Source organism: Suncus etruscus, chromosome 9 (assembly GCF_024139225.1).
Source record: "Suncus etruscus isolate mSunEtr1 chromosome 9, mSunEtr1.pri.cur, whole genome shotgun sequence".
Classification (NCBI taxonomy): domain Eukaryota; kingdom Metazoa; phylum Chordata; class Mammalia; order Eulipotyphla; family Soricidae; genus Suncus; species Suncus etruscus.
Window position 1 is genome coordinate 47998698 of NC_064856.1, and position 24054 is coordinate 48022751.

General features: G+C 37.8%; 1 protein-coding gene across 1 annotated transcript in view; it reads right to left on the reverse strand.

Annotated features, from left to right (window-relative positions):
* The window catches only part of UVRAG (UV radiation resistance associated), a 328462-nt gene that overhangs the window by 78907 nt on the left and 225501 nt on the right, over nt 1–24054 (reverse strand). The window contains exon 13 of the mRNA XM_049780278.1: nt 7835–7913. Coding sequence (XP_049636235.1) covers nt 7835–7913 — 79 coding nt within the window. The remainder of the gene's footprint in view (nt 1–7834; nt 7914–24054) is intronic.

Sequence of the window (24054 nt, forward strand, 5' to 3'; positions counted from 1 at the left end):
AGCATGATATTAGAATAAAGACAAATCCTCAGACCAATAGAGATGGGATAATTTAAATGCTAAAAAAGAATACAAAATGTGACCACAACTTAAAATAGTAAGGCCCACAGGTATCCAATTACCTTGCATATACATGGAGGAAGCCCTGAGCACTGCTGTGTTGCTCCCAAGTACCCTACCTCCCACAAAAAACCTAAAGTAAATATTCTAAAAACTACAAGGACAAAGGAAAAGATGGACAATACCAAGGAGATAAACCAAGTAAGGCTTATTCCTAGCTATCAGTAGTGGTAGAAAAGAAACTTGTTATCTAATGTTCCTGTCTGACAATGGAAACCAACAAGGTATCCCTATCTATTGTCTGTCCTTCACAGGCAAGTTTACCTGAACAAAAATTAGGAATAACAATGCCAACTCCTTAGGATTCTGCAAAGGGTGAAAGTAGTAACTTTGATAGATCTCAATGCCCTTTATAAGCCATATAACATAGTTATTTCTATCTTCATTTATAAAACTATTTTTGGCACTTCTAGGCTTACAGTAGAGAAAAGGTATCTAACAGGTTTAAAAATTGATTTACTTTGGTCAACAATATCATTTAGCATTTGAAAATTATAGTGATCACAGTTATAATATGCCATTCTGAATGCTTAGTAAACTGTGAAATAGTTGATATGGCTCGTTAACAGATAAAAAGAACACTTAACTAATTAGTTACAACTATAAAAAAAAGCAGCATTTATCGCTTTAAATATAATTAGAAAATTTAAATTATACACAAGCGTATAATATGAATTTGAAGACAAAGATTCTCTTTTTTTTTTTTTTTTTTTTAATTTTTAGGCCATACCCAGCAGCACTCAGAAGTTACTCCTGACTCTGCACTCAGAAATTACTCCTGGCAGGCTTTGGGGATAGCTGGGAACGAACTTGAATCAGCCACATGCAAGGCAAATGCCCTACCCACTGTGTGATCGCTCCAGTCCCAGACTCTCTTATTTTAAAGTTAGTTTAATTAACTTTACCTATTAACTTAAGGATAAAAGAACAATTGTCTGACTAACCCATTCACCATTATTAAAATAAAGTACTCGAAGCATGTTTCTAGAACTTCCAAAGACCAGCTGAGGTTCAAGTTTAATAACTGGTAACTTTATGGTGCCAGGGCTGAAATATTTTTCCTTTCTCCACCATTAACCTGCTCCAGTCAAATTAGTCTTGGCTGGTTTTAAGTGGTTCTTCCCTTGGTACCTTAGCTTCCCTCTCGTCCTCTTGCACTTGCTGATATTTCTATCCTTGAATTTTCCGGTAAGATGGAAATTCTTCAACTAAAACATTACCTTTTCCACATCAGAAGGCAAGATCATAACATGTAAAATATAACAAAATAAAAATTTTTATAAAAATAACCAAACTGTTACTGTGTACAAAAGCTGCTGTTTTATGTCCTGGACTGCATAATATTACCACTATTTAAATTGTTAAGTCTCATATAAAGTTTCCAACTTTGAGGAACTAACACTTGTGCGCTGGGTTGTCACAATATACAACTGGGATGTTTCATATAAAATCTAAATGGTCATTTTCTCTACAATATCACCTCTCCAACTTTTCTGTCTCAAGATTCTTTGCACTTTTTTTTTTTTTTTGGTTTTGGGGCCACAACTGGTGGTGTTCAAGAGTTACTCCTGGCTCTACACTCAGATATTGGTCCTGTCAGGCTCAGGGGACCATATGGTATGCTGGAGATTGAACCTGGGTCTATCCTGTGTCACCTGCATGCAAGGAAAATACCCTATCGCTGTGCTATCGCTCTGGACCAACAATGTCTATGCTGATACCCTCACATCAGATATAGCTGAAACTCTCTTTGGACATACAGATGATGAGGAGGAGAAATCCAGTTTTTTTTCTTTTTGGGCCACACCTCATAATGCTCAGGGGTTACTCCTAGCTATGCACTCAGAAATTGCTCCTGGCTTGGGGACCATATGGGACGCTGGGAGATCGAACTGTGATCTGTCCTAGGTTAGAGGCATGCAAAGCAAACAGGTGTTTGCTTGCGCCACTGCTCCAGCCCCCAGTTTTGAAGGATTTTAACCTTTGTGACTTAGCTTGATTACTTGTTAAGCTATGGGTTTCTGCACTTTATTTAAAGTTTGTTTGTTTGTTTATTTATTTATTTTTGGTCTTTGGGTCACACCTGGTGGCATTCAGGGGCCACTCCTGGCTCTGCACTCAGAATTTGCTCCTGGCAGGCTGGCTCAGGGTACCATATGGGACGCCGGAAATTGAACCCAGATCCGTTCCCTGGTCTGCCGAGTGTAAGGCAAACGCCCTGTGGCCGCACCATCTCTCTGGCCCCTATTTAAAGTTTTAAAGTTATTGTTGCTAGTTTACAGTTTTTCTTTAGTAATAGATATTGAAAAATCATTTAACCTATTGATTCCTCAATTACTGTAATTGTTTTGGGTATGTATTTTTATTTTTGTTTGTTTGTTTTTGTTTTATCGGGCCACACATGTTTGATGCTCAGGGGTTATTCCTGGCTAAGAGCTCAGAAATTGCCCCTGGCTTGGGGGGACCATATGGGACACCGGGGGATTGAACCGTGGTCCTGATCCTTGGCTAGCGCTTGCAAGGCAGACACCTTACCTCTAGCGCCACCTCGCCAGCACCTATATTTTTATTTTTGAATTTTACCAGTGGCTGCTGCATTTTCCACCTTGGCTTATACTCGAGTCATTAAGTTTTCCCAGGTTTTAGAGTAAAATTAAGGGGGTCAGCTTATACTTGGGTTGTCTTATACTGGAGTATATATGGTAAATAACTTTGCTTTACATTTTTCTAAGTCTTTTGTGCACTACCTGAACCTGCTATAACAAAAACACAACTACATTCTAATATATTCTTCTGTATTAATTTCGTTCCCATACTATTTTATAAGAAAATCTAGCTTTACATTCAGTACAACAGCCAAGACCTGGAAATCAACCTAGATGTCCAACAACAGATGAGTGGATCATGAAGATGTGGTACATACATATAATCAAACACTACATAGTTTTAAGGAATGATGCAATCATGCAATTTGCAGTTACATGGATAGAATTGGAAGATATTATGTTAAATGAAGCCAGAAGAAGGATAAATACAGTATGATATTACTTCTATGTGGTATTTAGAGTAACTGCATGAAGAGACACAATGGTCTAAATGAAAGTTGTCTCAAACACCATTGGCCCCAGAGTATAGTGAAGAGAAGGAAAGAAACTGAATGAAAGAGGAGAAACAAAAACATGAAAGAATGGGGGCCAGGTGGTATCAGGTGCATATGTAGTGTCAAAAAAGGACAGAACTTAATATCTAAGCTAAAGGCAACAACAATGGAATTAAGAGATTCTTTAGGCCTATTATATTGGTAGGCTGGGGGGCAACTGGGGTTGTATGGGATGCACTTGGGGAATATTGGTGGAGCAAGGGGACGATGGTGGGATTGGCCCTGATTTACTTTATGTCTGAAACCCAAGTAAGAAAGGCTTTGTAAATCACAATGATTTCAATAAAATAAAACTTAAAAAATAAAAAAGTAAACATGGGCTGGAGTAATAGCACAGCAGTAAGGCATTTGCCTTGTACGTGGCAGACAAAGGAGAGACCTGGATTCGATCCTCGGAATCCATTCCGCTCTCCCCCACCAAGCCTGCCAGAAGCAACTGAGCATAGAACCAGGAGTAACCCCGGAGCTCCACTGGGTGTGGCCCTCAACTCTCCCCCAAATGTATTTAGTTTCTGTAGTTGGAGTCACATTAGAGCATTGCTGGCTCTTTGATTTAGATATAAACCTTTACTCTACACCTCTCACAGCTAGGGGTCCCCTACTTTGTTACCTCCATCTATCTTCTCTTAATTCACCTTAACTTCTTTCCTTCCTTATTCTCATTTCTATAATTGAAGAACAAGGGTAATCTAGGCATTTGCCTTGCCCCTCTCCCCAATTCCACTGTTTTGATACTTTGCACTCCCTTGTCTTTTTATTCTCTATACCACAGATAAGTAAGAACAGTATTTGTTCTCAGAACTTACTTCACTTAACATGATATCTTTCAGTTCCATTCCAGTTGCAGCAAATATCATAATTTTATTATTCCTTGCAGCTGCATAGCATTCCATTGTGTATATAATTCACCTTCTTCATCCTCTCAATAGTTGTTGGACACCTGGGTTGATTCCATAGTCTAGCTATTGTGTTAGGTATTGCAATGAATAATGGTGTGCATAAGTTCTTTTGTATGAATATTTTTGATTCTTAGAATTGCTGTGCTGATCACAGATATGAGGGTTTGTTTGGATAGTCAATTCTAAGCCATTAGTTAGGCTGTCATTCTAGTACCATGCTGTTTTGACTACAATAGCTTTATAGTATAGTTTCAGGTTAAGTACTGAGATGCCTTCCTATCTCTTATTTCTCAGTATGGCTTTGGCTATTATGATTAAATTGTTACAAAATTTTCTCTTTTTGTAGTAGCTTTGAATATTAGTGTAATATCAGCTACATAGAATAGAGCTTACCTGTATATGATTTCATTGCATCATAAACTTGGAAATACTGGGTCACAACATATTTAAAAGCTGACAAAATTATATAAAATATCATTTAAAATTAAAATTTAATAGGTATCATTGGTTCACAAACATTTAAATGCTGGCAAGAAGACAGAAGGTATTGTTTAAAATTAATACCTAAAAGATATTACTATTAACCTAATTAAAACATCTTTTTTTTTTTTTGTTTTTGCTTTTGGTTTTTGGGTCACACCCGGGCAGTGCTCAGAGGTTACTCCTGGCACTATGCTCAGAAATCGCTCTTGGCAGGCTCAGGGGACCATAAGGAATGCCGGGATTCAAACCACTGACCTTCTGCATGCAAGGCAAATGCCTTACCTCCATTCTATCTCTCCGGCCCCCAACCTAATTAAAACATCTTTAAGGAACTGAAGTTGCCTTTTTTTTTTCTGCCTTTCCTTACTCCATTTCTGGCGACCAACGATATATTTTCTGTATTAAGGAACTGAACATCTTTTCTAGAGCCTACAGATAAGTAAAATCATATATTTGTGTTCGACGAAAATTCACTTGGTAAATGCAATTCACATTGATCCAGTTATTTTATTTAATACTTTTTTATTGATCCAGTTATTTAAAAAAACAGGACTTCCTTCACTTTTCTGGCTAAGTACTATTCCATCAGAGATATATACACCCCACATTTTTTTTTTATCTATTTACTATTAGTAAATTCTTAGGCTGTTTCCATGTCTTAACTAATACATATAAAATTGCAATAACAGGGAAACAGATATTATTTCACTATGCATTTCATCTTTTTAAATTAAATATACTGAAGTAGAATTATTGAATCATAAGATGCTATATGTTTTTGTGGGTTTTTTTTGGAGGGTATATTGAGTATATATAGCTGTGCTCAGATGCTATTTCCTGCTCTGTGCACAGGGTGACTACCAATAATGTTCAGAGGACCATGTGGTGCCAGATCTACTGCATGTAGAGTATGTGCTTAAGCTCACTTTTGTATAACATCTGCCCTTTACTTTTAAATTATTAAAGAAAATTTCCTATTGTTTTCCAGTGTGTTATACAAATTTACATTTCCACAAATACGGTTCCCTTTTCTTAAACATTTTTTATTGTTTCCTACCTTTTATGTTAACAATTCTAATAGGTGTGAGGTGTTTTGTCAATGTAGTTTAATTGATATATTTCTGATGATCAGTGATGTTGAGCACCCACATTATACTTAGAAATCTGTTCACTACTCTTGCTCTCCCCATTATCAACCTCATCTGGTCTTTTAAGTGGTAACTTAGAAGTCTTTTATTTATATGCTAACACACACACACACACACACACACACACACGCACACACACACACACACACACAGCAATACTGACAGGAAGAGGGCAAGCAGGCTTTACCAAACCTCTCAATTCTTCAAACAGCATTTGAGGATTTCTACTTGAAGGTCTGTCTTTCTAAGTATGTGCTTTCAAAACTGGAGTTGGACTGGTCCCAAATACTGAAGTAACAAATATTACTAAATTCTGTAATTTCCTCTAACAAAAAAGCAATTTTACTACTATTTCTGGTTATGATGAAAGGTTCTATTGACTATTCAAATCCTCAACCAAGTTATGGATTCAGTATTAAATGACTTCACTCCTTTTCTCTGGCACTTTACCACATGCCAATGCTTTCATCCACCTCCACTACAGTGGCTTATAAATTACAGAGGCGGGGCAATTTAAATAGTATGATTGGTTCACATCTCTAGAGATGGGGTATAAATGAGACGGTCTGAGAATATAAGACCCCCATTGACAACATGCACTGATATAAATGTATATTAGAAAAATCCTCAAAACTTGGAAATGTTATTGATGTTAGAAAACATTAAGCAGCATAATAATTATTCTTAGACTTGCTATAAATCAAGATATAGTGAAACAAAGGTAGTGAAGCCAAAGAAATAAAATATTCTCCACGAAATAGTAAGAGATGAAACCAAGTTGAAGTTGAAAGAAAAAGTTAAAGGTCACAAATTTGCTAAGTTTTTTTCTAAAAGGCTCAGAGGAGTTTCCTGATGAATTCTGAAGCCTAAGAAAATCTCAGAAGTGGGGCCGGGTGGTGGCGCTGGAGGTAAGGTTCCTGCCTTGCCTGCGCTAGCCTAGGACGGACCGCGGTTCGATCCCCCGGCGTCCCATATGGTCCCCCAAGAAGCCAGGAGCAACTTCTGAGCGCATAGCCAGGAGTAACCCCTGAGCGTCACAGGGTGTGGCCCAAAAACCGAAAAAAAAAAAAAAAAAAAAAAGAAAATCTCAGAAGTTATTGTTCTCTTTTTTTAAACAGCCAGTTCTAATAAAAACACACATACATAGGAGAACATGATACTGTTTCTTATGTCTGTACAGGGGTTTACCTGTTGTACTTTCTTCCCCCATTTTTTTTCCCTTTTAAACACTGTGGTTTGCACTATTGTTAATGAAAGAGCACCGTGCATATCACTATTATCACTTTATTTCCTTTCAGCATCTAGCTCTTGTCCAGAGTGATTACGCCATAAAAAACTATCAATGCCTTGCATGGAGGTGAACTAGGTCCTATTTCTGGCATCTTATATGGTTCCCTGAGTACAGTCAAGAGTGCAGAGTCAGGTGTGACTCAAAACCAAAAACAACAACAAAACCCACCAATAAAAAAATGAGTCCTTATAAGGGAAGTAAGAGAAGAAAGTTGTAAGAAAAGAAAGGTATAGGGGCTGGAGAGATAGCACAGCAGTACTGCATTTGCCTTGCATCTGGCTGACCAGGGAGGATATCAATTCAATTCCTGGCATCCCATATGGTCCTCCAGCCTGCAGGGGCAATTTCTAAATGCAGAGCCAGGAATAACCCTTGAGCGCTGCTGGGTGTGGCCCAGAAACCAATCAATCAAACAATAAATAAAGTTTAAGAAAAATGAAAGGTAATGTGAAACTATAGAAAAAGGAGTTACAAAGCCCACAGGTACTGTATAGTCTAGTAGCAAATAACAATTCATAAAGGATTTCTGATTCCAATGTAGGCCCTTTGCTTCTCTATAAAGGCACGTAAGAAGACTATAATACAACAATAAGAACAAAATATTTTGTATTACCACTGAAAATGGTTGATCAAAAAGTCAATCGTATTTCACATTTATAAAGCATAAAGGGGAGCAATCCAAGGAAGCAAGCTGTAAGTGTGAAGGAGAGAACTGAAGAGGGGAGTTTCTTACCTGCGCTATATTTTTGTTCAAAAGATAGACTCCGTAATCAAACTGCAACTTCTCACCTCCTTTTGGGTATAATGGAAACCTACAAAAGATAAAGCTAAATCAGTTTTCCAAAAGGAGTAAAACAATTTCCATTTTGTTGACTGTGGTGGAGTTTCTTAGATACAATAGCATAAATATCTGAAGAATGCAGATTAAATCACCTAGTAATAGTCATAGCAACCTATTATCTCACCATTATAAAACCTTAGTCAAGTCAGAACAATGAATAATTTGTTTCAAAGAAAAAACAAAAGATGAAAAGATAAAATGATAAAAATGGGACACCAATTCCAAGGCGTTGAAACCACTGCAACAATGTGCAAAATTTCATTAAAATAGGACTGGAACAATAGTATAGTGGTTAAGGTATTTGCGTTGCCTGGGTTCGATCCCTAGCATTCCAGGTGGTTTCACAAGCCCACCAGGAGTGATTGCTGAGTGGAGAGCCATATTCACAGTCACAAAGGTGGCTGCTTATCAGATGGTACATCTCCATGGAAATGTAACATTGACAGAACTCTAATAAGACTTTCCATTTTGCAGTGAAGCAACAAAGGCATGAAGCCTATAGGTCATTATATAGATCATGAGTTTTTGTTTTTGTTTTTTGCAATTAGGGTTCACTGCTGGCTCCAGGTTCAGAAATCACTCCCAGCAGGCTTGGGGGACCATATGGGAAGCCGGGAATCGAACCCAGGTCCATCCTGGGTCAGCTGCATGAAAGGCAAAAGCCCTACAGCTGTGCTATCTCTCAGACTTATAGATGATGAGCTTAAAAAGATGTTTTTATTGAATCATACAAAATACAAAGTTAAAAAGCTGTTGATGGTTGAATTTTTGGCATACAGTAGTACATCACCCATCCCAGTATTCATTTCCCACCACAAATGAACAAATTTCTCCCACCCCTTTCCCTTATCTTACATTTGCAAATAAAAGAAAAGTTAGAATATAACTATGTCTTAGTCTTCTCTCTCAATTTTCACAATGAATAATAAGGGCTAGGGTAGTGAGAGAGAGCACATGTCAGACTCCAACATCGCTGTGATGGTTTCGAACACACCCCTGCATTCTGCATTCTATAAACAAAAACAACCATTTAGATAAAAAATTGGTAATAATTGCTGGATAATATTAATTTCAATTTTATTTCTAAGTAAAATGAGGATAGTATTTACCAGGAAAAAGAAACAAAGTAAATTAAAAATTTTGAATTAAATTCTAGAAAAGTTGGTCATTTACATAATGTTCAAAAGGTAAATTTAAAGTTCATTAAAAAAGAAAATGGGCAATGAACAAGGTCATAAACTGCCTTTATTCTCACCTAAAGGAATACCAAATTCTTCACATATTCAACAAGAAGATAGTTTTGTATGTAAATGAAGTAGCAGAAAATAAACTTGGACATGTGGTTTGGCCCTCAACTGAGAAGCATCAAAATGGCAAATTCAGGACAAGCAAAGAGCAATGCCAGGTATTTTGAAGAGTAATTTGGGAAGCACTCAAATATTATTAGACAGTCTGTAATGAAACCAACTGCAGAAACAACATGATGAAGGTGCTTTAGAATAACCTGCCAGATCCTTTTTCTAATTGTTATTCTACAAATATAAATATAGGCTGCAGTAGTGGTGCAGGTGATAGGGCACTTGCCTTGCATGTGCTAACCTAGGACGAACCACAGTTCGATTCCCTGGCATCCCATATGGTCCCCCAAGCCAGAAGCAATTTCTGAGTGCACAGCCAGGAGTAACCCCTGTGCATCACCGGGTATGGCCCAAAAACCAATACACACAGACACAGACACAGACACAGACACAGACACAGACACAGACACAGACACACAGACACACACACACACACACACACACACACACACACACACACACACACACTGTATAGGTCTCCAAACTCACAGAAATGGTCTCAAATCTTGGGAGAGAAAATTAAAATAAGTAAATACCAAAACTTCAAGGTTCTAGATTCATGAAAAAAAAATAGATCTCAAAACACTGACATTATGAGGCCGGAAAAATAGCACAGTGGTAAGGTGTTTGCCTTGCACACGGCTGACCCAGGAGAGACCTGTGTTCTATCCCCAGCATTTTATATGGTCTCCCAAACCAGGGGTGATTTTGTATTCTGGGCACTATTTCCTTTGAGGTGCAGAAGCTTCTCAGCTTAAAATATTCCCATCTGTTTATCTCTGATTCCACTTGTTTGGAGAGTGCTGTTTCCACCTTGAAGATGCCTTTAGTATCAATGTCTTGGAGTGTTTTACCTATGTGTTGTTCAATATACCTTATGTTTTCAGGCCTGATCAAGTCTTTAATCCATTTGGATTTGACCTTTGTGCATGGTGTTAGATGGAGTGTGAGTTTGCTTTTTTGCAAGTGGCTGACCAGTTGCTCCAACACCACTTGTTGAAGACGCTTTCCATACACAATATTGGGTTTCTTGCCCCTTTATCAAAGATTAATTAATTGTATATCTGGGTCAAGTCTATTCCACTGATCTGAGGGTTTGTCTTTATTCCAGTACCAAGCTGTTTTAATGACTATAGCTTTGTAATATAATTCAAAGTTTGGGAAAGTGATGCCTCCCATACTCCTTTTCCAAGGGTTGCTCTAGCTATTCTTGGTTGTCTATTGTTCCAAATGAATTTAAGGAGTGTTTGATCCACTTCTTTGAAGAATGTCATGTGTATTCTTAGAGGGATTGCATTAAATCTGTACAATGCTTTGGGGAGTATTGCCAATTTAATGATGTTAATCCTGCCAATCCATGAGCAAGGTATGTGTCTCCATTTCCTTGTGTCCTCTTTTATTTCTTGAAGCAGGGTTTTGTTAGTTTTCTTTGTATAGGTCCTTCACATTTTTAGTTAAGGTGACTCCAAGATATTTGAATTTGTGAGACACTAATGTGAATGAGGATTTTTTTTTAATGTCCATTTCATCTCTATCATTATTGGTGTATAAGAAGGGTATTTATTTTTTTCCTATTTTTTTTTTGGAGGGGGGTCCACAACCAGCAGCGCTCAGGGGTTACTCCTGGTTCTATGCTCAGACATCGCTCCTGGCAGGCTCAGGGACCATATGGGATGCTGGGATTCGAACCACAGCCCTTCTGCATGCAAGGCAAATGCCCTATCTCTGCTATCTCTCCAGCACCAAGGGCATTGATTTTTGCGTGTTAATTTTGTAGCCTGCTACTTTGCTATATGAATCTATTGTTTCTAGAAGCTTCGTGGGGGTCTCTAGGGTTTTCTAAATATATTCTCATGTCGTCTGCAAACAGTCAGAACTTGACTTCTTCCTTTCCTATCTGGATGTCCTTGATATCTTTTTCTTGCCTAATTGCTATGGCAAGAACTTCCAACACTATGTTGAATAGAAGTGGGGAGATGGCAGCCTTGTATTGCACCAGATTTTAGAGGAAATACTTTTAGTTTTAGTTTATCACCATTGAGAATAATATTTGCCATTGTCTTGTGGTAGATGTCCTTGACTATATTGAAAAATTCCTTCAATTCCAATCTTGATGAGTTTTTTTTTTTTATCAAGAATGGATGTTGGACCTTATAAATGCTTTCTTTGCGTCTATTACTACAACCATATGGTTTTTCTTTTTCTTTTTGTTGATATGGTGTATTATGTTGATTGATTTATGTATGTTAAACCATCCTTGCATTCCTGGAATGAAACCTACTTGATCGTGGTGTATGACCTTCTTGATGAGGCATTGGATCCTATTTGCCAGAATTTTGTTGAGGATCTTTGCATCTGTTTTCATCAGAAATATACTGATCTCTAGTTTTCTTTTCTTGCAACATCTCTGTCTGGTTTTGGTATCAGGGTGATTTTAGCTTTATAAAAACTATTTGGGAGTGATCCTAACATTTCAATTTCATGAAAGAGCCTGTAAAAGATTGGGAGTAGTTCCTCTAGAAATGTTTGAAAAAATTTGTTTTGGAATCTATCTGGGCCTTGGCTTTTGTTTTTAGGAAGACCCGATGAACCTGACTGGCTGGTGAACCTGGCTGCCTGGTGATCCTGGCTGGCTGGTGTACCTGGTTAGCTGGTGATCCTGGCAGGTGAACCTGTTGGTGAACCTGGCCGGTGAACTGGCTAGTTAGTGAACCTAGCTGGTGAACCTGTCTGGCAGGTGAACCTGGCCAGTGAACCTGGCTGGGATTAAGCTGATTAAGTTCATGAGGGTCTTCCTCAGCAGGGATCAGGAAGCCCAAATATATTCAATCTTAAAAAATATTCTTAAGATTGGCTAGAGCTAAAGTTTCATATAGAGAATAATTCATATTTTATACTGCTTTCAAATTATTTGTTGTTGTTGTTGTTTTTGGGCCACACCTAGTGTCATTCAGGGGTTACTTCTTTTCTACGCTCAGAGATCACTCCTGGCAGGTTCAGGGGACCAGATGGGATATTGGGGATAGAACATTCGACCCAGCTATTCCACTCCTAGGGATATACCTAAGAACACAAGAATACAATACAAAAACCCCTTCCTCACACCTATATTTATTGCAGCACTATTCACAATAGCCAGGCTATGGAAACAACCAAAATGCCCTTCAAAAGACAAATGGCTAAAGAAACTGTGGTACATATACACAATGGAATATTATGCCGCCATCAGGAGAGATGAAGTCATGAAATTTTCCTATACATGGATGTACATGGAATCTATCATGCTGAGTGAAATAAGTCAGAGGGAGAAAGAGACGCAGAATAGTCTCACTCATCTATGGGTTTTAAGAAAAATAGAAGTCATTTTTGTAACAATCCTCAGAGACAATAAGAGGAGGACTGGAACACCAGCTCACTCCATGAAGCTCACCACAAAGAGTGGTGAGTACAGCTATAGAAATAACTACACAGAGAACTACCATAATCAAGTGAATGAATAAGGGAACTGGAAAGCCTGTCTTGGAGTACAGGTGGGGGTGGGGTGGGATGGAGGGATATTTGGGACATTGGTGGTGGGAATGTTGCACTGGTGAAGGGGGGTGTTCTTTACATGACTGAAACCTAATCACAATCATTTACGTAATCAAGATGTTCAAATAAAGAAGGAAAAAAAATAAATTCTACAACTCCACCCTAAAAAAAAAAAAAAAGAACCTGGGTTGGCTGCGTACATGGCAAATACCCTACCCATTGTGCTATTGCTCCGGCCCCATGCTTTCACATTCTTAAAGTATCATTTCAAGTTGAGCAATATACCTGTCCATTTCACATTCATCTTACTTTGTAAAAGTAAATGAATTTATAAATTTTTAAGCAATTTAGAAAAATAAAACCTATACCAGATGGTACAATCTATTTATCCTAAGAATATACTGACAGCTTATTTCAATATAAACAGAAAATCACATTAATAACTTATTTAGGTAAGAATATGGTATTTTGGGGCTGGAGATCTAGCACAGTGGTAGGGTGTTTGCCTTAAAAGCAGCCAACCTGGGAAAGACCTGGTTCGATTCCTGGCATCCCATTATGGTCCCTAGCCTGCTGATGGGTGATTTCTGAGTGCAGAGCCAGAAGTAACCCCTGAGCGCCACTGAGTGTGGCCCAAAAACCAATCAATCAATCAATCAACAAAGCTTAAAAAAATAATATGGTATTTTAAGTGTAATAATGTCCTTAGCACCACAAATAGGATTTACTAATTGGGAAATTATTTCCTTCTTTTTATACCCTCTTACAGGAAAAGCAAATATAAAGGCCAGAGCAATAGCACAGCCTTAGGGCATTTCCTTTGCATGAAGCTGATGCAAGAGTTTTATCCCTTTCATTGCATATGGTCCCTGAGCCTGCCAGGAGTTATTTCTGAGCACAGAGCCAAGAGTGACCCCTGAGTGCCACCAAGTGTGGCCCCAAAACAAAAACAAGTCAATTATAGTAAGCAATATTAAATTCTTCAGATTAGTTTAAATTATCTCCAAACTGGTTGAAATTGGACTGATTCTAAGTGGCACAAAGAAACAGCTGACAAAACAATAAATGTCACGTGTGAAGGTGACTTGAATCACTCTACTACATAGAACTTACAAGACTACCAAAAAAGTGAACGTGGACCCCAGACATTATTAAAAGAAATAGGGAATAAGGCAATGTGTCAGTGCCAATACTTTATACTGGCTTTGACTATACCAAGAGATCTGTTCTGAGAATTAATGTGGTTTTGTTTTTAAAGTACACAGAGAAATAGCTATAATCTTTTATGTTATATTTCTTCAAGGTTTTGTAATCATATCATTTGGTTTTTATTAAAGACATGCAAAGAAATGTATCCATTTAAAAGAAACTGACTGATCTTGGTCTCCTATTTAGAGGAAGAGTATAATTCCAAAATTTAATTATTGATTCAATATTTTATTGGTTTTAATTATAATACAGTATATTTTTTCTATTGGCTATGAGTTCTTTATAGAAGTACAACCAGGATGACAAGAAGAAAAGGATGCTGTTTTGAAAGAAATGATTGAAGAAATCAGGGATATTATGGAAATAAAAAAAAGACCACAGATAATGGAGCTTAGATTCTAGTGGAGTAGACAGACATGGCTCATGTAGTCATATTAGCAAACAATTTAAATAAACAAAAAATAAAAAAACAAACGAACATGTAAGTTACTTGAGAAGAAACTTTGAGGCAGATAAAAGACTGAAAGAGTCAAGGAGAACATATGTAAGAAAGTGACTTTGCAGGCCCAGAGAGATAGCACAGCGGCGTTTGCCTTGCAAGCAGCCGATCCAGAACCAAAGGTGGTTGGCTCGAATCCCGATGTCCCATATGATCCCCCATGCCTGCCAGGAGCTATTTCTGAGCAGACAGCCAGGAGTAACCTCTGAGCACTGCCGGGTGTGACCCCCCCCCAAAAAAAAAAAAAAAAAAAAGAAAGAAAGTGACTTTGTTTGTGATCTGAATGAAGAGGGTGTGATGCTAAGGAAAGCAGAATTCCAATTAGAGGCAGCAGCATGTAAAGATCTCAAGGTTCTCCAAGTTAGCCCAGTGGAGCTGATGAAAGGGTGGGAGACAAAAAAAAATGCAGTGAGATGGAATAAAGACTCCAAAAGCAGGGATTCTCAAATTTTCCTTCTAAATTGAATCACATGGAGTGTGTTTGATATTCCTAATGCCTAATACTCCTAAGAATAAGTTTGAGAGCCAGACCATAACCATGACAATAACATAAGCCTAAACTGAGCGTGGGATACAAGCTTCAACAGTTTGTGAAAATGATCTTGGAAGTGCAATCAACTTTGAGACTCACTGCTTCAGGCTACATAGTGATTCTCAGAGTAGGAGAAACTAACCTGGATCAGGGTAGTGCTGGAACCAGAGAGGGGTTGAAGGTGCAATATTAGACTTAGGTGCAGTTGGTAAATAATTTCTTTTTATTTGCTTAAAGAATGTTCCTTTTGGTTGCTAGAGCAATAGCACAGCGGGTAGGGTGTTTGCTTTGCATACAGCCAACGGGGTTCAATCCTTGGCATCTCATATAGTTCCTCAAGCACCGCCAGAAGTAATTCCTGAGCACAGAGTCAGGAGTAACGCCTGGCCACCGCTGGATGTGGCCCCAAAACAAAAAAAAAATCAAAAAGATGTTCCTTTCAAGGAATCTCCAACCCCTCACACCCTAAAGAGGAGGCAAATGGGCCAAATAAAGTTGGGAGGGTTCTATACTAGAACATAAAATGATTTTTTTTTTTTTTACTAAGAAACAATGGCAGGACTATGAATAATTTGCTTAGATTTGTAACTGTCATGTTCCTTAATTAAAATTTTCTCCTTGAACATTTCTTGACAACAACAATTTTGCATTTTGAGAAACATACTGAAGAATGTTCCAGAGAAGGTATGAGCTTACTGCAGTAATTTCACTGGCTTCAAATAAAGTGAGAGTAGTAGAAATGAAAAAGAAGATTGATTTAGAAGGTTTTGGGACACATAAAGATATGGCTATTAGGTGGGTGTGGAGAATGATAATGATAAATCATGTACAACTATTTGTTCTAATAGGACTATGCCCAGCAGAGCTTGGGGTCCGTGCAGTGCCAGGGATCAAACTCAGGACCTTACACATGCTAGACAAAGACTCTAACACTTGAGCTATTACCTCACTCCCAGTTGAAAATTTTTCTCAATTATTTTTTCAATGTTTCATTTTGTTCAACTACATGAAAGGTTGATCAAATGGTAGAACAGTATGAACAAATAAATGGGAAAGAACTACTGAGAACAATTGATTCTAAACTTACAACCATAATACTGAGTGACTTCCACAAGGCTTCTGTTTGGGAATAGCAGGTATAAAGTAGAGACAAAAGGATGGTCCAAAGTTCAAGTTTTGCTAGAACCCAATAAAACTCAGGAGGCACATAAAGGTGTTGCTAAAATATTGAGCCATAAAAATCTAAATTGGCTCTACACTTAAGGATCCCTCCTGATGGTGTTAGGGGGAACCGTATCAGGTGTTGAGAATTGAACATAGATCAACTGGTGTAAGGAAAGTGCCCTATTATCCCTCCAGACTTAATGGAGATTTTTTTGTCTTTGTTTTTGGGACACACCAGGAAATGCCCAGGGGTTACTCCTGGTTCTGTGCTCAGAAATTATTCCTGGCAGGTTCGGGAAACACATGAGTTGCCAGAGATCGAACCTGGGCTGGCTGTGTTCAAGACGAACACCTTACCCACTGTACTATCGCTCTGATCCCATTAATGAGGAGTTTTAACAATTTATTCCTTTTTCAAAAAAGTTTAACAGTGCTGACTTGAAAGTGGCTAAAAACTGGGTACTATAAAAAAGAAAATGACTTCGTATCCCCCACCCCCACCCCTTCACACACAGGGTTTCATACCAAGTAGTGCTTACTTACTCCTTCCTGGCCCTGCAATGAGGGATCCTGCTGATGAGGCTTAAGGGACTATAGGTACAGGGACCAACCTGGGTCAGCATTGTGCAAGACAAGCACCCTATCCACAGTGCTATATCTCTGGCCCCTAAAAAGATCATTTTTGAATCTAAAGTTTAACACTATTTTCAATAGTCAAGATCTGGAAACAACCCCAAGTGTCCAAGAACAGATGACTGGATAAAGAAACTATGACAAAAGACAGACACAATATATATATATATATGCAATGGAATATTACTCATTTATAAAATAAAATCCTGTAACTTCCAACTATATGGATGGAACTGGAGAATATCATGAAGAATGAAGTCAGTCAGAAGGAGAGGGACAGATACTAAATGCTCTCATATGTGGAGTATAAAGAAATGTAGTACAGAAATCAACAATGATGGCCAAAGAGAATAGAACCTGAGCATTGGTTTATGGAACTGGGTGGAGAGGCATGGTTGGGAAGGAACCCTGAGAGTCAATGGCAGAAAAAAGTGGACATCCTGGGAGAGGATGTGATGTTAGAACATTGTATGTGTGAAATCCTATCAACAGTATTATAAAACACAGTGCTTCAAATAAAAAAAAAAAAAGAAGTCACTGACTAAAGATGACTTTTTATTAGGAGAATAAGAAAAATGACTGATCTTTGGGTGAAGAGATGCATAACAGATAATAGATACCTGTCAAAGAGATTAAATTTTGTATAACAAAGGCACCCTCACAAGAATGAGGGGAGTGTTGAAACACAGTGCTCAGGGATTATTCCTAGCTGTGTTCAGTAGTGTAGTATGTATGTAGTATGTAGTATGTATTAGTGGGGATTAAACCAGGGCTGGCCACATGCAAGGCAACTGCCTTAATCCATGTAATATCTTTCCATGACATAAGATTTTGTTATTAATTTTATGTTATTAATTTTTTGGTTTGTGGACCACATCCAGCAGTACCCAGGGTTTACACCTGGCTATGCACTCAGTGATCCTATAAAGTACTGGGGATAGAACCCAGCTCAGTCATGTTCAAGGCAAGCAGTAGTACCCTACCTCTCCAATCCCATAAGATTTTAATGGAAAACTCATGTAATAAAATGTTTACATCAATTATTTTCTTTGCCAGTAATAAATATAATTCTTTGGACATGGCTGTACTAAAAAAAGAATGGAATTTTATGAAAATAGTATTCCTGATACATTTCAAAAAGGTTAAAATTATTCTATTTTTATTTTTTTAACTTGGCAATTTACAAGGTTGTGGAAATTGTTAAAGAATTCAGTATCAATTTCCTTGTAGAAATCTTCTCCTTTTTCCACACCCTTTTGGTAACTTGTTGAAAAATAGTCTACAAGCAAACTTCAGAGAATGAAGCAAAATTAGAGATGGAAACCATGTCATTTTTAATAGTCAATTTTATAAAATAAAAGTTCTGCCAAGTATATCAAGATCACATTCCACTACATTAACAGCTATTCAGCCATTGCCTGGGTTTAACAGCACCTGTTTCTCACAAAATCTGTGAATTTTTTTTAAATCCAACAAAACCATCTATAATTAAGCAAGCAAGGTGCTTAAATTTAGGAATGCCATAAGACATTTCCATCTGGAACATGAATATTGTGTGTGTCTGGATCCTAAATTGTGTGTGTGTGTGTACGTGCGCACGCACACAACACCTGGCTTATTCCTAACTCTGCAATCAGTGATCACTCCTGGTGGGGCTCAGAGGACCATATTGGGTGCCAAGTTTCGAACATGTGCAAGGTAAAATCCTATCCACTATATTATCGATCTGGCCCCTGGAACATAAATCTGAAAGAAAAAGCATTCATCGCTTAAAATTTCTTAAAACAATGCCACAATGTGTGCATAAAACATATGCTTCTTTCATAAATATATCAATGGTACCTAATGTTTTATTCTTTGTAAGTCATTGTCTTATATGTTGCTAGAAACATAATAGATGCTCCACATTTATATAAAATTTTTTTCTTCAAGTTACAATACCTATTTCTTAGAAAAGAAACAAAGAAATTTGGATGTGACAAGTTAAGGTTTTAAAGTGAGAGGCACATTTCTGAGCATTGCTGCTTATTTGCAATGTAAACTTTGTACACACTGTTCTGAACTTCTTTCAAAATCTCTAAAATGGGTTGAATAAAAGCTAAGAAATGTTATGAGAATCAAATTACACACAAAAACTGTGTAGACCTAGCACATTTGTTAGGATAAAGTGGGCTTTCAATTACTAGTATGACTTATTTTTGCCCATGTTTCTCCCACTTCTGTTACTACCCATAAAAAGTCAGACCAGGCCCAGAAAGTACAGCATGTAAGTAAGGTGCTTGCCTTGCATATGGCTTTTGGTTCAATCCCCAGTGATCCTGAGCAGCATGAAGAGTGATTCCTAAGAGCCAGGAATAAGACTGAACATAGGCAAGGGTGGCCTCAAAGCATAAGAATGAGTGTGTGTGAGAGGGAGAAAAAGAAGGAGAGAGAAAACATACTCATTTGTTGCCATCTAAAATCCTAAATCATTCTCTTATCTAAGGGAACTTCCAACTCGTTCGGTTGTTTACAAAAATTTAAACAACTAAAATTATTTTTGTTTTGTTTTTATGGGCCACACCCAGTGACCTGGCTATGCGCTCAGAAATCACTTCTGGCTTGGGGGACCACATGGGACGCTGGGGGATCGAATCATGATCTGTCCTAGGTTAGCGCAAGGCAGACACCTTATGGCTCCATGCCACCGCTCTGGCCCCATAATAACTAAAATTTAAACAAATTTAATCCACCACTTCATAAAGTGGTGGATGTTAAGAGTCTAACAGCAGGTGTTAGACAATATCAACAAATGTATTATTAAAGAATAAAATTTCACATGAAGGGTTTTTTAATAGCTCAGTGGTTTAAAAGACCTGTCATTAAAGCTTAAGGCCATACATTTAGGGCCCGGAGAGATAGCACAGCGGCGTTTGCCTTGCAAGCAGCCGATCCAGGACCTAAGGTGGTTGGTCCGAATCCCAATGTCCCACATGGTTCCCCGTGCCTGCCAGGAGCGACTTATGAGCATAGAGCCAGGAGTTACCCCTGAGCACGGCCGGGTGTGACCCAAAAACCAAAAAAAAAAAAAAAAAAAAAAAAAAAGGCCATACATTTAATCCCCAGCACACCCACATAAACCAAACACTATCCTTGACCATTATGTTGCCTGTGACTACAAACAATTTCCAGCCACACTGCAGCCAGATGTGCGTGAAAAGCACAACAAAAAAGTGTGAACATGATGAGCATGACTTTAAAACACCAAACCCATGGGCCAGAGTGGATAGTACTTTGAGTAGAAAATTTCCCTTCAAATGGCCAACCCATTATAATCTGTTTCACCACATTGGATCCCTGAGCACCAGTAGGAGTGATCCCTGAAAACAGCTGGGTGAATCCTTCAACCCCTCCAAAAGATCTAACCAAAATACAAAACAAAGAAACAACAAAAAACAAAACCAAAAGGCCAGATAGTACAACCCCCTGTGAGTATGTGTGTGAGCACTGCAATGACCCCACTGAACACTGCAATCAAAATATGTATGAGTATACTGCCCAGGAGGCAGAGGCACAAACATAACTGAAGGAACAAAAACTCTGGGAAGAGCCAATACCAAATATATGAGTACCACAGCCATGTGTTATGTATGTAATTCCTGGTCACCACTACAGTAGGAAGTAGGGAAATAAATATTAAAAATAAATGTTAAGAGTTGGAGAGATAGCATGGAGGTAAGGTGTTTGCCTTTCATGCAGAAGGACGGTGGTTCGAATCCTGGCATCACATATGGTCCCCTGAGCCTGCCAGGAGTAAACCCTGAGTGAGCACTGCTGGGTGTGACCCAAAAACCAAAACAAACAAACAAATGTTAAACTTAAATATTGAATATCTAAGCAAAAGTAAAAGCAGCTTTTTTTTTTTCCTGTCTTGGTTTTTGGGCCATACCCGGCAAGGGTTATTCCTGGTTCTGTGCTCAGTAATTGCTCCTGGAAGGCTCAGGGAACCTTAATATGAGATGCTGGGGATTGAACCCGGGTCATTCCTGGGTTGGCTGCATACAAGGCAAACACCCTACGCATTGTGCTATCGTTCAGTCCCAGAAGCAGTTTCTATTAGAAATAAATACTTCATTCTGTCCTAACTTTAATAAACATAAAACTTTTATTTAGAAAGCATTCTGAATTCTGTATTAATTTTTGGTGCAGAAAAAACTTCAAGTTGCAAAATGGCTTTGCTGCCGCATACAGGAAGGTAGAGCTTGCTACTTCTAGAGAAAAAGAACCAGAAAACACAACCAAAATAATAGCGATGACAAAAAAAAAAAAAAAAATAGAGGGCCCGCACAGCAGCGTTTGCCTTGCAAGCAGCCGATCCAGGACCAAAGGTGGTTGGTTCAAATCCCGTGTCCCATATGGTCCCCCGTGCCTGCCAGGAGCGATTTCTGAGCAGACAGCCAGGAGTAACCCCTGAGCACCGCCGGGTGTGGCCCAAAAACCAAAAACCAAAAACCAAAAAAAAAAAAAAAAAAAAAAAAAAAAGCAATGACAATGTTGATGCTGGATTGAATTTACTAGGCATCTACATTGGATGCCACACATAGCATACGTTATGTATTCATTGCCAACAATTTTCCACTAGGCTTTATTATTAAAGTGCCCATGGTTAAGTCTTTCTTAACATTATGCTATATCCCATCTCAAATCCCTCCTCCCATCAGTATTAAGCTCTTTCTCTCCCACTATTCTGTTCTCATATAAAATCCAGTATATCCCTAACACAGGAATATCCCTTTAATGGAGCATTGTGATGGCTTGTCTGTTCTTTCTATTTCCACAACAACAAAAACTGTGGGCCTCAGTTTTACTAATATGGTATCCTGATTCCTAGGGCTGGAAAACATTTGTGGAATAAAAGGTGGAATAAATGTATGAATGGGATGGTGGAGCTAGAATTCTAATTCATGTCTATTTAACTCCTGATTTCAATTCCTAGACTTTCAATTCTACACCATGATCACTATCTAGTAATAAACACATTTTATAAATTTGTTATTTTTATAATTACGTAGATTTTTATAAAACGTTATAGAATTTCTTCATCTGACAAATGTTTGTGAATCAAATAATTATCAAATTAATAAGCTAATTTGACAAGTTGGCACCTTGAAAACCACCAAATCTAACTTTTATATGATAATCTTTTAGATTTAACATAACGTAAGAAAGGAAAACTGTCAACACCAATAACTATAGATCCATATAAATCCAAAATCTAAGTTTAAAAGTCCCAGGAATGGTAATTTGTGCATTTATTACTCCTGGGAATGATACAAAAGTGATAAAAAATTTTTTGAAAATTGAAATCATGTTTTTTTAAATATATTTCATTTTTTATTTTTCAATAACTGGGTGTACAAATCCATCAACTTGATGAGCTTTAAAGGTTCATTTTAGATTATCTATAAAGAAAACAACTTTTACTTGATTTCTGGATGTCAATCTCAAAGTCACATGAATAACTTCGTAAAATAAATTCCAGTTTTGTAGAATGAATACAGGATTTAGGAATTCCATATATTTACAATATATTTGAGTCACATATTAATTATAAAATCGCAAAAGAATCACTTCAGTTCACTACCTCGTCCAATTTTAGAACATAAAAAAGATAACTGAGGGGTTCCATGGCATTCTCTTTATGTACAATTTCTCAGGAGGAGCAAACACCAAGGATCATTGATCTGACAGCCACCATTGCAAACATGTGCATTGTCGTAATCAATCTGCCTTAATTATCAACAAGTTTTTCCCATTTCTGACCAGTCATTTGGAGCTGACCTCTAACAAGTACTTACAAGTCATCGAAATCTCATTTTATTTTATAGCCTCATATTTGTTATTGGGCTAATCTTTACCTGTTCTACATCACACAACAGCTTAAATATTTGAATGGTCCCGTAATAAATTTCCATGGTCCCCCTGGGTCAGTCAGATGTTAGCTGTTAAGTAAAGCTAAAAGGATATATGCTTCATAAATTTCCTTCAGGGTCCACATTTGCTCTTACAGACCAGGCTTTCAAGCCCAAACATCTTTATAGCTATGTGCAGTGATTTATTAACTCCTCCTTGTTTTTATCCAAAAAGATCAATCACATATGTATCAATAAGCTGGTGTGCTGGTGACTGCCTTTTTATTGTACATATAACCACCTGCCTTTAATACAAACTTGAGTCTTAAGCTTTCGTAAGCTCTCGCTGAATTTTAACAACCTTCACCTGTTTCTAATTTGTTATAAAACATATGGTTTAGCTCTGCTATTTAGTTCTAAGCCAGTCTTTCCTCTTATAGACCCAACAATATAAAAGAAAACAAATTCAGAGTACAAAAACCTAAATGTCGAGGATGTTACTTTCTCTTTCACCCAATTTCTTCTGAAAAGCACTTTTGACAAATAACAGAAATGTTATTTCAATGGTAAAATTATTGTATTTTTGCATTCAATTAGATATGTAATACATTACTTGAGGGTGTGTTATGAATTATGTTCAAATTATGAAAATGAATGTTTAATTTTAAGCCCTCAGAAAAGGGAACCACCATCTTTAATTGTCTGTGGGGTCAGGGAAGAGAGTTACCATCTTTACATTCAGGAATCTATATCTGGATAGGTGAAACCAAGAATTTTGCTTCTTTTCCCTTATTCCTCCCTAAATTAGACCAAAAGTTTAAGAGGCAGGGTGCCAGCAGAGCGAGAGTCACCACCTAACCCAGCATGGTAAAGTCAATACTAAACTTAAGAGTGTCTAGGTGATAGGATAGGGAGGAGTAAATCCTCAGGAAAAAATGACTAATAGAAATGTCTAGGAAAGGCAGAGTAGTCAACAGAGCCTCCCACTGCTCCACCAGACTTCTTTCCTATGCACATTTATTTTTCCAGTCATGATGGGACCTGACAACTTGGGCCACAGCTGGCATTTAATCTCCCATTCAAATTCCTCTCGTCCTTTGAGGCTCAATGCAATCTATTCACTGAAAGCCTTCGCCCAATCCTGACTTAGAATTGATGGGGCTTCCATAAAATTTATCAGTATTTATTCATTATATTATATTTGGAAGCATTTAATCACATTGGGTTTGTTTCACAAGCTATAATGACATGCCATTCTCCTGTACAACAGATCTCACAGAGCAAGCATTAAATAA